This window comes from Microcaecilia unicolor, chromosome 1, assembly GCF_901765095.1.
Source record: "Microcaecilia unicolor chromosome 1, aMicUni1.1, whole genome shotgun sequence".
Taxonomy (NCBI): Eukaryota; Metazoa; Chordata; class Amphibia; order Gymnophiona; family Siphonopidae; genus Microcaecilia; species Microcaecilia unicolor.
Window position 1 is genome coordinate 236418774 of NC_044031.1, and position 12042 is coordinate 236430815.

Below are 12042 nucleotides of genomic sequence, written 5' to 3' on the forward strand. Positions count from 1 at the left end.
GCACTTCCACTTCTTCCTCGCTGCAATCTGGAGCCTCTTCTTGCACTTGATGGGCTTGGAAACCTCATCAGGAGAAAAACCTCTTCTTTATCCAGTAGGCCTTGCCGGTACTTCCACTGCTACAGCCTATAATTCTTTTTGTGCCAGCAGGCCTGGAAACCTCACCAACACTTCCACTCCACTGCTGCAGTCTGGAGTCTCTTTTGGCACTGACCCTTATTTTGCAGGTTGACACCCTAGTGGTAACGCTATAGAGAATACTGCTAGGATTGCCCATAGAGCAGGAGCATTCAAGGATCGCTCCTGTCCACACAACTAGCTAACAGGGAAAACTCTGTAATCTGTAGGGGGTGGGATCAAATCATGAGGAGGGTGTCCAAGCGGTCTTGCCTGCCCAGGGAGAGTCAGTGTAAGGAGATAAGAGGATTCTTGGCCGTCCAAAGCAGCTACTATAAAAAGCTGCAATCATGCATATTTGGAGAGTGTGGGGCACTCTTTTTGTCCCACATACAGCTTTTTAAAATTACTGCTCACGCTGGACGTGCCAGCATCTTCCATTGTATTTGTCGACATCCTTCTAGATATTTTTTAAAAGGCTCCATGGTTGGTAAGTCTTTTATAAAATACTAGGGAAATTGTGCCTGATCTTGAAGTCTAAATTCCGATCTCAATGCTCTTTGTAAAATTGGCCTTCACAGCTATCAAGCAGTACCATAAAGACACACCATCAGGCATCATATGAAGCTGAAGACAAAACATTGCTGATCCCATAAGGGAGGAACATCCCACATGCACTGGCTTAGGAATGAGGTTTATTCCTGTCAAAGAATGCGTAACACTAACCCATTAAGAGAAATTGCCACTGGAAAAGAGTAAAATAGGAGCCAGAATGGGGTAGAGTTATTGCTCCAAGCTCATGGTTTTTATATTTAGAAGCCTTATTGGTCCCTCTCTCTTGTTTTAAGCATCATTTTTAATGCTGCATACTACTTTGGGCACATCTGTGGTGCAGGAAGGCAGTTCATTAATTAATAAGCAAATAAATAAACAAAATAAAAACATCTGCTACCAGACGAGAGGAAGAACACAGAACTGCTAGCTCTGACTTGAAGCCTAAATTTGAAAATGGTGTACGGTCACACCTGCTTAAAGACACTTTCAGAAAATATGTGAACTATAACGACTTGTAAATCAGAGATAAAAAGAAAATCCAGTTATTCAGACATGCAAATATTGTGTGGTATGGCAATATTACACAATCAAATGGAGACACCAGCGCTACCTTCCTGCAAGATGGCATATAAAAAAGGAGACACAGATGAATCAAACATTAGAATCCACATAAACTCATCAGCAAGTTCATGGAGAAAAAAAATGGACTGAATAACAAATGTCTGGAGAAAGCGGAGGGGCAACCCAAAAAGAAAAGATGAATGCTCCCCAGCCACCATGTCCAATGAAAGTCAGCACAGAAGAAAAAAAAATCACAAATAAAGAAAATGGAGAGAATGGAGGTCAGTGAAAACAGAGTCTAGAGAAATAATGTGAAAATATTTTTGAAAAAGTGTTTGAGATCTACCAATATTCGAAGCAATTATGATCCTAACTTTGAGAGTTAGCCTCTAAAATTGGTGTCTTGGAAAATTTACTAGGGCTGAGTGCATAACTTTAAACTCAGAATTTAGGAGCCTAAAGCTGGGTAGCAGCAGAGGCACATAAAAAGCGAGGAAATGCTTAGGTGATCAGCACTGATTTCCAGCATTAGGTACCTAAATGTAGCTCATAAATCTAGGTAAATGAATGTTAGGCATTTATTTAGGAGCATAACTTAAGCTCCTAGGGTTGATATTTAAAGCAATTTAAACAGCCAGAAACAGCTCCTGGCTGTTTAAATCACTTGTCCGGGGCTAACTGGGCATATTCAGTGACACTTAACGAGATAGGAGCTAATTGGGCATATTCAGCAGCACTAAGCCAAAACTGGCTATTTTTTGGGCAGTCCAGGGGCAAAATCAGCATTTATGTGGGTTAAGTGCCAGTATTCAGCACTGAACTGCATAAGGTAACCGTAGAGATAGGACTGTGTTTTATGTGGTCCTATCTTTATGCAGGTCATCTTATGCTGTGAAGTGCTCAACTGGCTAAGTTTTAACCGTATATGCCGGTGGTTGGTCATGGCAAAGCCAATAGCAGCCAAAAAACCACTGACCACCACCACCTGAATATCTACTCCCCTAATTTTAGGTAAACGTTTCAGGGAAAATGTTAGGGACATTGTGGACACTGGAAGTATGAGCGATGCAACTGGTGTTCTTCTACTTTGGAGGGCAATACTTGGATCTCTTCATCGAACGGCTATAGAATAAGTGCAGACCATTCCACTATGTGTGAATCTGCTTTTGCTGTATACGTTGTATTATATCCTTGCTCCCTGGTGTATGTGGGAAGAACACAACACAACGTAATATGAGGCTGCATCTAAATGAACAAAAATGCAGGATCTATACCATGAATGAGACAGCTTATTTAGTCTCTCACTGGCTGGCTGCGAGTCATGCTTTGACTAATTTGATGTGGCACATTATCGATCATATCTCCCCCTCTGTGCCTTGGTAATGATAAGAGTACATCATTTAGCCTATTGTGAACAAACAATGGATACATAGATTAAAAACTGTACAATCTGGAGAATTAAATGAGACTACTGAATGAGCTTCTGATTGATCTTTGCCCCCAATATGTGGCAATTCTTGATTGGTCCTTTCTTATGAAGTCTGTATGTCAGCTTGGGCACCATTTTCTTGCTAGGAATTATTTGTCTTGAAATAAAGGATGGTGCTATGTATAAGTATGCTATTCTACACGCATTTGGCTCTGTGCTGGTTTGACTAGTTTTTATTGCGTTCCAGTTTGAGGCTGTGCTTTGGATTCTCTAGCCAATTTATGTGTTTTTATCATCAGTGGCTGTTTGGACAGAGATATTTCAATTGACTCCTGAGGAAGGCATGGTTAGCGCCGAAATGCAGGACTGAGTAGAGTCTTTGGAACTGAATTGTTGTACAAACCTGTGCTTTTGGAATTACTTTTTCAATAAACCTACTGTTTGAACAGACATTTGGTTTACCCCCTACCTCTTTTTTTGTACAATAAGTATGCTATTCTGCCAGTTAAGTGTTTCATTTGGGGTTTTTTTTTAGGTCACTTACAATGAATTCTCTTTTTTAGTGATGGTATGAGAAGCTGCAGCCTGAAGTACAGCCAGCGCTTGAAATGTGATTGCGTTGGCGCTTTCTTTGAAGCTTATCATAACATGGAGCATCTGCACATTTTGCTTTTGAATATAATATAAATTTGGATTGTGAAGACACTGTTGAATTAATTGAATTGAATCAATGACGATATATACACAAGGAAAGTCATTGTTGTGCTACATGGTCACAGATGCATTATAGCCACCTTGTTGATGGTCCAACAGCTATAATTTTTGTTTTGTATTAGAGCAGGTATTTCAATACGTGTTTTCTGAGAAGGTGTTTTCTGGTTTATTTGTTTTATAAAATTAGCACCCCTGTCCTGCTGTACTGTGTTTTCAAACAACGGTGCCTATGAAAGCAAAAATCTAAGTACACATCTAGTATTAACAAGCAAATTTTAGTTCACCTATCCGTATTTGCACTTTCAGTAAAATCATGAATTAGCTGCAACATATCTAATATTCTTTGAGTTTAACAAAGGCTGTCTGTTGGCAGGATCATTCCAATTTGTCTCATAGTAAGCCTTTTTTCCTGATTCCTAGTGCTAACCTGTTCTTTTGAGAGAAGAAATCCAATCAAAATCTGACCTTTGAAGCAGTGAGCAGCATCATCGTACATTTCTCCAGAACCGCTCTAGCTGCTGCCATTTTTGCCTTTTTCTTTTCGTCCTTCAAGTCCTAGCAAATACAATTTCAAAGTGTTAAATGGCTCCAAAAACTCAAAAGAGAAATAAAAGTTTGCAGACAAATACGATGTGAATAATTAGCTGTTGAGAAGAGAAGCACAGCCGGACCTGGTCCCTGATTTTTCTTTTTTTAATTTGAAATTCTTACCTCTTATAGCAAAGGATACGTTTTTCAGCAGCGCACATCAATTTCAGCTACTGACCCCCAGCTATCTCAGAGTGATCAAAAACTCTTGTTAACCATGATTGCTAATCTGACATTATAAATTTTGGGCCAAATTCTATAAATAGCACCTTAAAAATTGACACCAAAAAACCATGTGCTTAGTACAATTCTATAAACTATGTATAAAGGGGTCCTTCTATGAAGCTGTGGCACAAGGGGGCCTGCGCTGGTGTCAGCATGTGTTTTGATGTGCACCAAGGTCTCTTTTTATCATAGTGGGTAAAAAACAGGTCTTTGCTTTGTTTCAAGAAATAGCCGTGCAGCAAGTGAAGCACTTGCCGCGCAGCCATTTTGGGGGGAGCACTTACTGCCACCCATTGAGATGGCAGTAAGGGCTCCCATGGTAACCTATAGGTAACCGGGCAGCGTGTGGCACTGCCCGATTATCACCGGGTATACACCGGTGCTATAAAAACCGAAATATTTTTTGCAGTGCCGGAAATAGAACACGCTGGGGGAGGGATCTACTGCTGGGCTGCTGCGGTAGCACGGCAGTACTTCCCTTTTAGCAAGCAGTAAGCCTGCGTTGGGCTTACCACCACATCGTAAAAGGACCCCAAAGTGAGGCGAAGTTTATAGAATATGCTTAGTGGCCGTTCTTGCGACTTCAATTCAGGCGAACCCAAAACTCAGACCTAAATACCTGCGCCTAACTTAGGAGCAGATCAGGTGTATTCTATAATAGTGCGCATAGTTTTTTGAAAGCCGCCCATTCCACGCCCCCCTTTTCAACTGCGCTCATTAGAATTTATGCGCACAACATTATAGAATACGGCTAGAAAGTTTTATGCATAAATTCTAATTAAGTAGGCAGTAAGGGCTCACGCGCTATTCATGCGGTAATTGCGCAGCGCACAGCAATATGGCCACGCTACCTATTACTACAGGGAATGCCCCCTGCAGTACAAAATAGAAAATTATTTTCTACCTCAGGAAACTGCATGCACCAACTTTAGGACTATCACTGGGCTTCCGTGTGGAAGGGCTGATTTAGAGCACAATAGCCCTACTGTGGCTTAGTAAAAGGGCCCCTTAGATTGGGAGTGTGCATTCTAGGCACTCCTCCCTGGTGGTATATACATATAAGTATTTGCCTTTCTTCTTCCTTTTTAATGATTTGATGCACATGTTGCAACGAATTATGCATTCCAGCAGTACTGAAAAATACCTACTTTAAACGGTATTATGTAAGCCATGCCTAAAATTTGGTGTGGTTCATAGAATAAACACTTAAGTGGAGAGGTTGTGTGTACATTTCGGTGTGGCCATTTGCACTAAAATGTGGTGCAAATGCTTGCACATACATTTACACACAGTGCACCCATATTCTGTAATTATGCATGTAACTCAAAACCACACCCCGTTCTGCCCTGAAACGCCCATGACCCTCCCATTTCTGCGCCCTCTTTCTTGGACTGCATGTAAATTTTAGGCGTGGATCCTGCACCTAAATTTACAAGCATTAGTTCCAATTAAATTTAATTAGTGCCAATAATTGCTTGTCAAAAAGACAATTACTGACATTAATTGGCTCATTATTCTATTACATTACATGCACAAATTGGGAATGTATCTAAATTTGGGCGTGCAATTTTTGGCAACCTTTACAGAATCAGGAGGTTTATGTAATGTGTGTTATATATTACTTTACCCTTGTATGTTTTTAAATTTCTTTTTTTTGTCATTTTTATTATTGTAACATCTGATGCAGTGCATGCATGGACTGACTGTATTTATATTTGATCATTTTACTATTGTTAACAATATTTGAAGTCTTATGTCAAGCTGTACCAGTTATACATCTCTTTGAGTAAATCACCTCATAAAGACAGTTAATAAATCCCAATAAATAACAATTAATGTGTGGTAACTGTTAGGGGTGATCCCAGCATTTCTGGGAGGGCTGTCATGCAGTTAAATTCATGGTAATGAATGGAGGAGTAGTGTAATGGTTAGTGCAGTGGGCTGAGAACCAGTGAAACTGGGTTTGATTCCCACTGCAGCTCCTTGTTGATCTGGCCAAGCCACACCCTCTATTATCATTATCTTACAAAATAAGTACCTATATATAATTGTATACATGCTTCGTTTTTCGATACAGCAGACGGGACACAGGATTGTAATCCCAGATGTAGTGTTGAAACCCCTGACGCAGCGGAAGCAAAACGGGGATTCCCTGTTGGGTTGATCAGCTGGTGATATTAAGGACAGCAGAGCATTGCAGCGATTGGACTAAAAGCTAAGTTGTTTATGGCTGGATCACCAGTATTGAACTGATATAAACTGCACTAATAGAACTGAAAGCAACTGATTTGAACTACATTCTGTGTTCTATAAGCATATATACACGTTTTGTTACCCCACCAGTTGATGTGAGTGAGGTAGTCAACATTTATTTAGACACAATAAGGAGCATTAAGTGTAGTTTTGTTTTGAGCCAGATGATGGTACGCCAGACCCACGCCTTATAGTCCGAAGTCTTGGGCTGGCTGGGTGGCGTTACTGAGGCTTTTTTTCTCCACTACTGAATGTGTAGTTTTGTGTGGCTGGTTGGGTGACAGCGGGAGTATTCACAGCATTTGTGTACGCAGTGTATGTGAAGCTGTGTTTGGAGTTTCATATAATTGTATACCCACAGAAAAGCAGTATATCAAATCCCATCCCTTCCCTTTGCTAAGCGCACAGCAGGTAATGTGCAATGCGCCTCGATTTGGCATTAATAATTGTATTAACAGTTAATGCACGCTAATGACACTCATGTTAACTCTAAGTCTCTGCCCATTCCATTCCTCAAAATTATCTGTTTAATAAGGAAATTATCACACTTTTTACATTTATTAATTTATTACAATTGTTTGCTATTCACTGTTGATGCTCAGGAGTGCATTACACTGGTTTACAATACCAAGATAATAGCAAAAAGGAACGCACACCTAAATGGGGAAGCAGACAGGAGGTCCAGAAAGGTAGTAAACAGGGCCCTAAGTTTGTACCTGAAGTAATGAAGGGTTAAGTGACTTGCCCATGATCACAAGGAGCAGTAACAGGATTTGAACCAGCCTTCCTTGGTTGTCAGTGTAGCGTTCTAACAACTAGGCCATGTTCCTCCACTCTATGATATTGTTATTATTATTATTAACATTTGTATAGCGCTACCAGACGCATGCAGCGCTGAACACCTGACACAGAGAGACAGTCCCTGCTCAATATAGCTTACAGACAGACAAGACAATTAAGGGCAAGGGAAGTACTGGGTGAGAAGGAACAAGGGGGGGAAGGCAAATGAGTAGTGGCTAGGAGCCAAAAGCAGCAGTGAAAAGGTGGGTTTTCAGCATAGATTTGAAAACAGGTAGAGATGGAGCTAGACGTACAGGCTCAGGAAGTTTATTCCAGGCATAAGGTAATGTTATTGTAATGTTATTTTTCTCACCAAGATTTGATCATTTTTTTTAAGTTAAGTACAATAAAAATGATAAATACATTTTGAAAACAGCAGACCTCACACACATAAACAAGGCCAAGTACCCTTCTAAAAAGGGCCATCTGTGAACCAACTCTCACAGCCTTCTCTCCCAGTCAGGTTAGTACTCTAAGGATGGGACATAGACTTGAACATGAAAAGTACGAAAACCTGAACAGCTTGATGGGTGAAACAATACCAGGAAGGGGGAGGGGCAGACCGGATGGACCACACAGGTCTTTCTTTATCGTTCATTATTTACTGTGTGTGCTAAACTTTGGCCCAGAATACAGTTTATTTCAGTTTATACTTACATTTTGTCTATCGCCAGTTAGATGAGCAAATTCCACCATTTCATTTCCAAATTGACTGAATATTTGCACAAACTCCTGAAAACTGCCGATCTTCTCCAGCTGCTCCATGGTTGAAAGGACCTATAAAAAGCAATGAATCAGTTTGCTACACAGCTGTATTTAAAAAAAAAATGGAACCACAAAGTGGGGGACTTTTGTTGCTTTACGACACCAAATAATAAAGGTGAGAAAGAAAAACATGAAGTTACATTTCAATCAGAACACAATTCAGTATAATGTAACACATGGCAAGAATTCTTCCTGGCTTTGAGCGATAGGTAGTCACGGATGGATGACAAACACAACTACAGTAAGAACATGGCAGCCCACTTATTTTTCCTCCTTATCATGGCAAGAAAATTCCAACTCAGTCAGTATAGCATTAAAAAAACAATCATACATTTGGAAGCAAGTTTAAGTTTAATTGGCATTTGATATACCGCCTTTTCTTTGAGGAGCTCAAAGCAGTTTTCAGTTTACAATAATAACACAAGGGAAAAAGGAACTCCAGTATATGATAGGAAAGACAACACACTGAACAAGATTTTCAGTCACACAACTTAAACATTCTAAAATTAAATTCCAGTTAAAATTGTTTTGATTGTGCTGCATTATAGGATAAGCAGACAGAGGTTAGCACCTAGGAGGACCATGTGATTGGTTGAATAAGCAGACAGAGATGGGATCATCTAATGCAGGTGTGCCAACCTTAGCCCTCGCCAGATCAGGATTTTAGGATTTCCTCTATGAATATGCAAGAGATCTATCTCCATATAATGAAGACAGTGCATTCAAATATATCCCCTGCATAATCACGGAGGAAATCCTGAAAACCCGACTGGATTGTGGCCCTTGAGGACCGAGGCTGGACAACCCTGAGAAACAATTGAGGATCTCACTTACCTTTATCATTTTTAACACTCATTTGCCTCTATCAGTGACCAAGACAGGCTGAAAAACATATTTTAGTTTTTCTCCTACTGATAGAGCTAGAAAATCATCCCTGGAAGCCAGGTTACGCTGGACATCAACAAAAAGATCAGGTGCTCTTAGACTGCCCCATCTCTCTGGTGAGGGGCTGGTGCTGCCTTTGCCTGGGATATTGAGAATTATACTCTGGAAAGGTTTTGTTTTAACTAAAAAGAAACAGGGTTTTTCAGATCTTTTTTTTAGGGAACTGCTAGAATACTCCTTCGAATGATTTCAGAATGACGTAGTACCTGCCTGAAGTCAAAGCCCAGGCTTGCTTGCACTTTAAGGGCAATTATGTGCCACTTACATGTGTAAATGTACTAGACACAGCACTTTTGTGGGTAAGTGTACATTTATGCGCCTAAGGAGCAGTAAGGCGACTAAGCCCTATTCTGTAAGGGAGCACATAAGTGGTATAGCATGTAAATGCAAGGGTGTGTTCCACTGGCGTAGCTATGGGTGGGCATAAGCCCACCCAGCACCAGCCCCACACTACTCTCTCCCCCCTCTCCTCTGTGGCATCCCAGCATCTGTGCTCCTGTCTCTGAACCCCATCCCTCCCTATTGTACCGTACAGGCATCCTCTGCGCCTGCAGCGATTCATTCTTGTTGCTTGCGCCGGCCCTGCAGGCTTCATCTGTTCTGCCAGACAGGAAACATGCAATGACATCAGCGAGGGCGGGACGTGGCAGATGGAAGCCTGCGGGGCGGGCGCAAACAGCGAGAATGAATCACTGCAGGCACCGAGGACGCCAGTATGGTACACCAGGGAGGGATGGGGTTCAGAGATATGAGTGCAGACACCAGGACGCCACAGAGGAGAGGGAGGGGATGTGAGGTAGATGAAAAAAAAATCAGTATTTTTAAAATATCTCCGGGAAGATATTTGCTGGTGTGGTGTGGTGGTGGTGGGCACGTGCACGGGCCCACCCTGTTTACCTCTGGGCCCATTCAAAATATCGAGTCTGACTACATCTCTGGGGCGTTCGCATGGGTGATGCTGCAACTTATGTGCACAATGTAGAGAATGCTGAAATTCTGCACACGCTTGTGGAATTTAGGCACCCCCAGTTACGCCAGGTCTCCGACTAGAGCAGGGGTTCTCAACCCAGTCCTTGAGACACACCAAGCCAGTCAGGTTTTCAGGATATCCACACTGAATATGCACAAGAGAGATCTGCATACAATGGAGCCACTGCATGCAAATCCCTTCCATGCATATTTATTGTGGATATCATGAAAACCTAGCTGGCTTGGTGTGTCCTGAAGACTGGGTTGGGAACCCTGGACTTAAGTAACTACAGTCACATAAATGTAAGATGAGCCAATGCTGGATTATGTTAGTTTTCTATAACGGAATTTGAGTGCCTAAATGGAGGCACCCGCTTCAAGTTTAGTTTCTTCTTGATATACCGCATCATAAGTACATACCGTGATCTGAGTGGTTTACAATCATCAAAAATGTTGAGGCGGAAAGGAACTACAATGATAATAGCACAGAAGATAGAGGAAATAAGGACCAAGGTAAGGAAATGCTATATTGCAAAGTCAATGGGCTGTCACAGCCACACAAGCTACCACACCGCAGGGCAAAGTTGTTAAGGATCAAAAGGCTCATATCCAAAGGCATCCTTAAACAGGAACATCTTTAGACTAGTTTTATATTTGAGGTCCAGCTTCCTTGTTGACAATATACAAGACACTAGGCTTTGCCACATTCTCTTTTTCAGTTCTCTGAGTAGCCTGTTACCAGCTACTGTTTTTTAGGTGTGCCAACAAATTGCAAGAGAGCAAACATATCTGCTCTACGTTCTTTAAGGAAAGCTCTTTAGCCATTTTCCGAATAAAGCTTGAAAACATATGGTTCTCCAGTGGTGAGGCATCTCCTTCTCTGACTAATCTGGGAAATACCCCCATTAATGTTTTGAGACCTGTAAGCCTTTCAGTGAAGAATGGTCAAGCTCCATGGTCATGGAATAATCCCATGGTAGATCTAGCAAGATATGATCTTCATCCTAAACTGATCTGATCAGATCAATTTTATTCAGATGTATCAATTTTATCAAGAGTATCGGTCCCTGGTTGTTCTAATGGTGAGGGTATTTTCCTCACATATGTTGAACTCAGGCTGGTGAAGGAACCAGGAAAGTTCTTCCAAAATCTCCAGAACTGTTTCCAACAGTTTCCCATATCCAAGGTGGCTTTGGCATAACCATCAAGAGAGTTCCAACAAATTTCTCAAAGTATTCTCCCATGTCTACCTTCTAGAGCAGAAAGACTGAGGCCCTAAATCCTCTGAGAAGGCCTCAGGAGAGCAGCCATCTTCCTTCGTAACAAGTGCATGTAACTTCAGGCTCAGTTCAGTCTTGTGTGTCAAGTGTTGTTGTGTATATTTGCTTCTCCACCAAGTTTTTTAGTGCCAACAAGAATTTACTGTATGCTCAACACCCTTTTGCACTGATAACTTTTGCACTAAACTTGCCTTGCATTCTATGCACAGTTGATGCATCAAGTTCATCCATGCCAAGCTACTCCAGTGCATCAAAGTTGTTCACTGCTGATCCTGAAAATGATAATGGACCAGAAACTTTGAATGATAAGGTGGATGTTATTGTGGATGATTAATGTCGAGATTATTGTTTTTCCCAGAGTTCCAGGTATGACTCCTAAAGTTTTCCTCAGAAATATTTCCTTAATTATTACTTCGAAAGGAGTGAAGCCTGTGAAAACTGAGATTGCTTTAATTAGTGGGATTTGAATTAGAGACTTAAGTATATGTATCGTTAAATAATTTCTGGTTTTTAAAAGAGAGAGAATATAATCAGATGTATTATTTCTAACTAAAATCTGTACAATAAGTATGTTCTCAATGAAATGAATTGAATATACATCGTATTTGGTCTTGAAGAAGCCAACTAGATGATCAATGTGGAATAATGAATTAGATGAGTAATATCTGGGGATAATCAGGTTAATACCATGTTTTCTTTTTTCTGTTTACTGTTTAATTGATCTCCATGTCTTATCTCATTCTCCTTATTTTTCTTCACTTTGTGGTCTAAGAAAGAGAAAGATTGTATATAATCCATATA

General features: G+C 40.9%; 1 protein-coding gene across 3 annotated transcripts in view; it reads right to left on the reverse strand.

Moving 5' to 3' along the window:
* CTNNAL1 (catenin alpha like 1) overlaps positions 1-12042 on the reverse strand; it is a 442864-nt gene that overhangs the window by 127724 nt on the left and 303098 nt on the right. For all 3 annotated transcript variants that reach the window (XM_030204917.1, XM_030204908.1, XM_030204923.1), the window contains exons 4-5: positions 7940-8059; positions 3842-3931 (exon numbers count right to left, since the gene is read on the reverse strand). In XM_030204917.1, coding sequence (XP_030060777.1) covers positions 3842-3931; positions 7940-8059 — 210 coding nt within the window. The remainder of the gene's footprint in view (positions 1-3841; positions 3932-7939; positions 8060-12042) is intronic.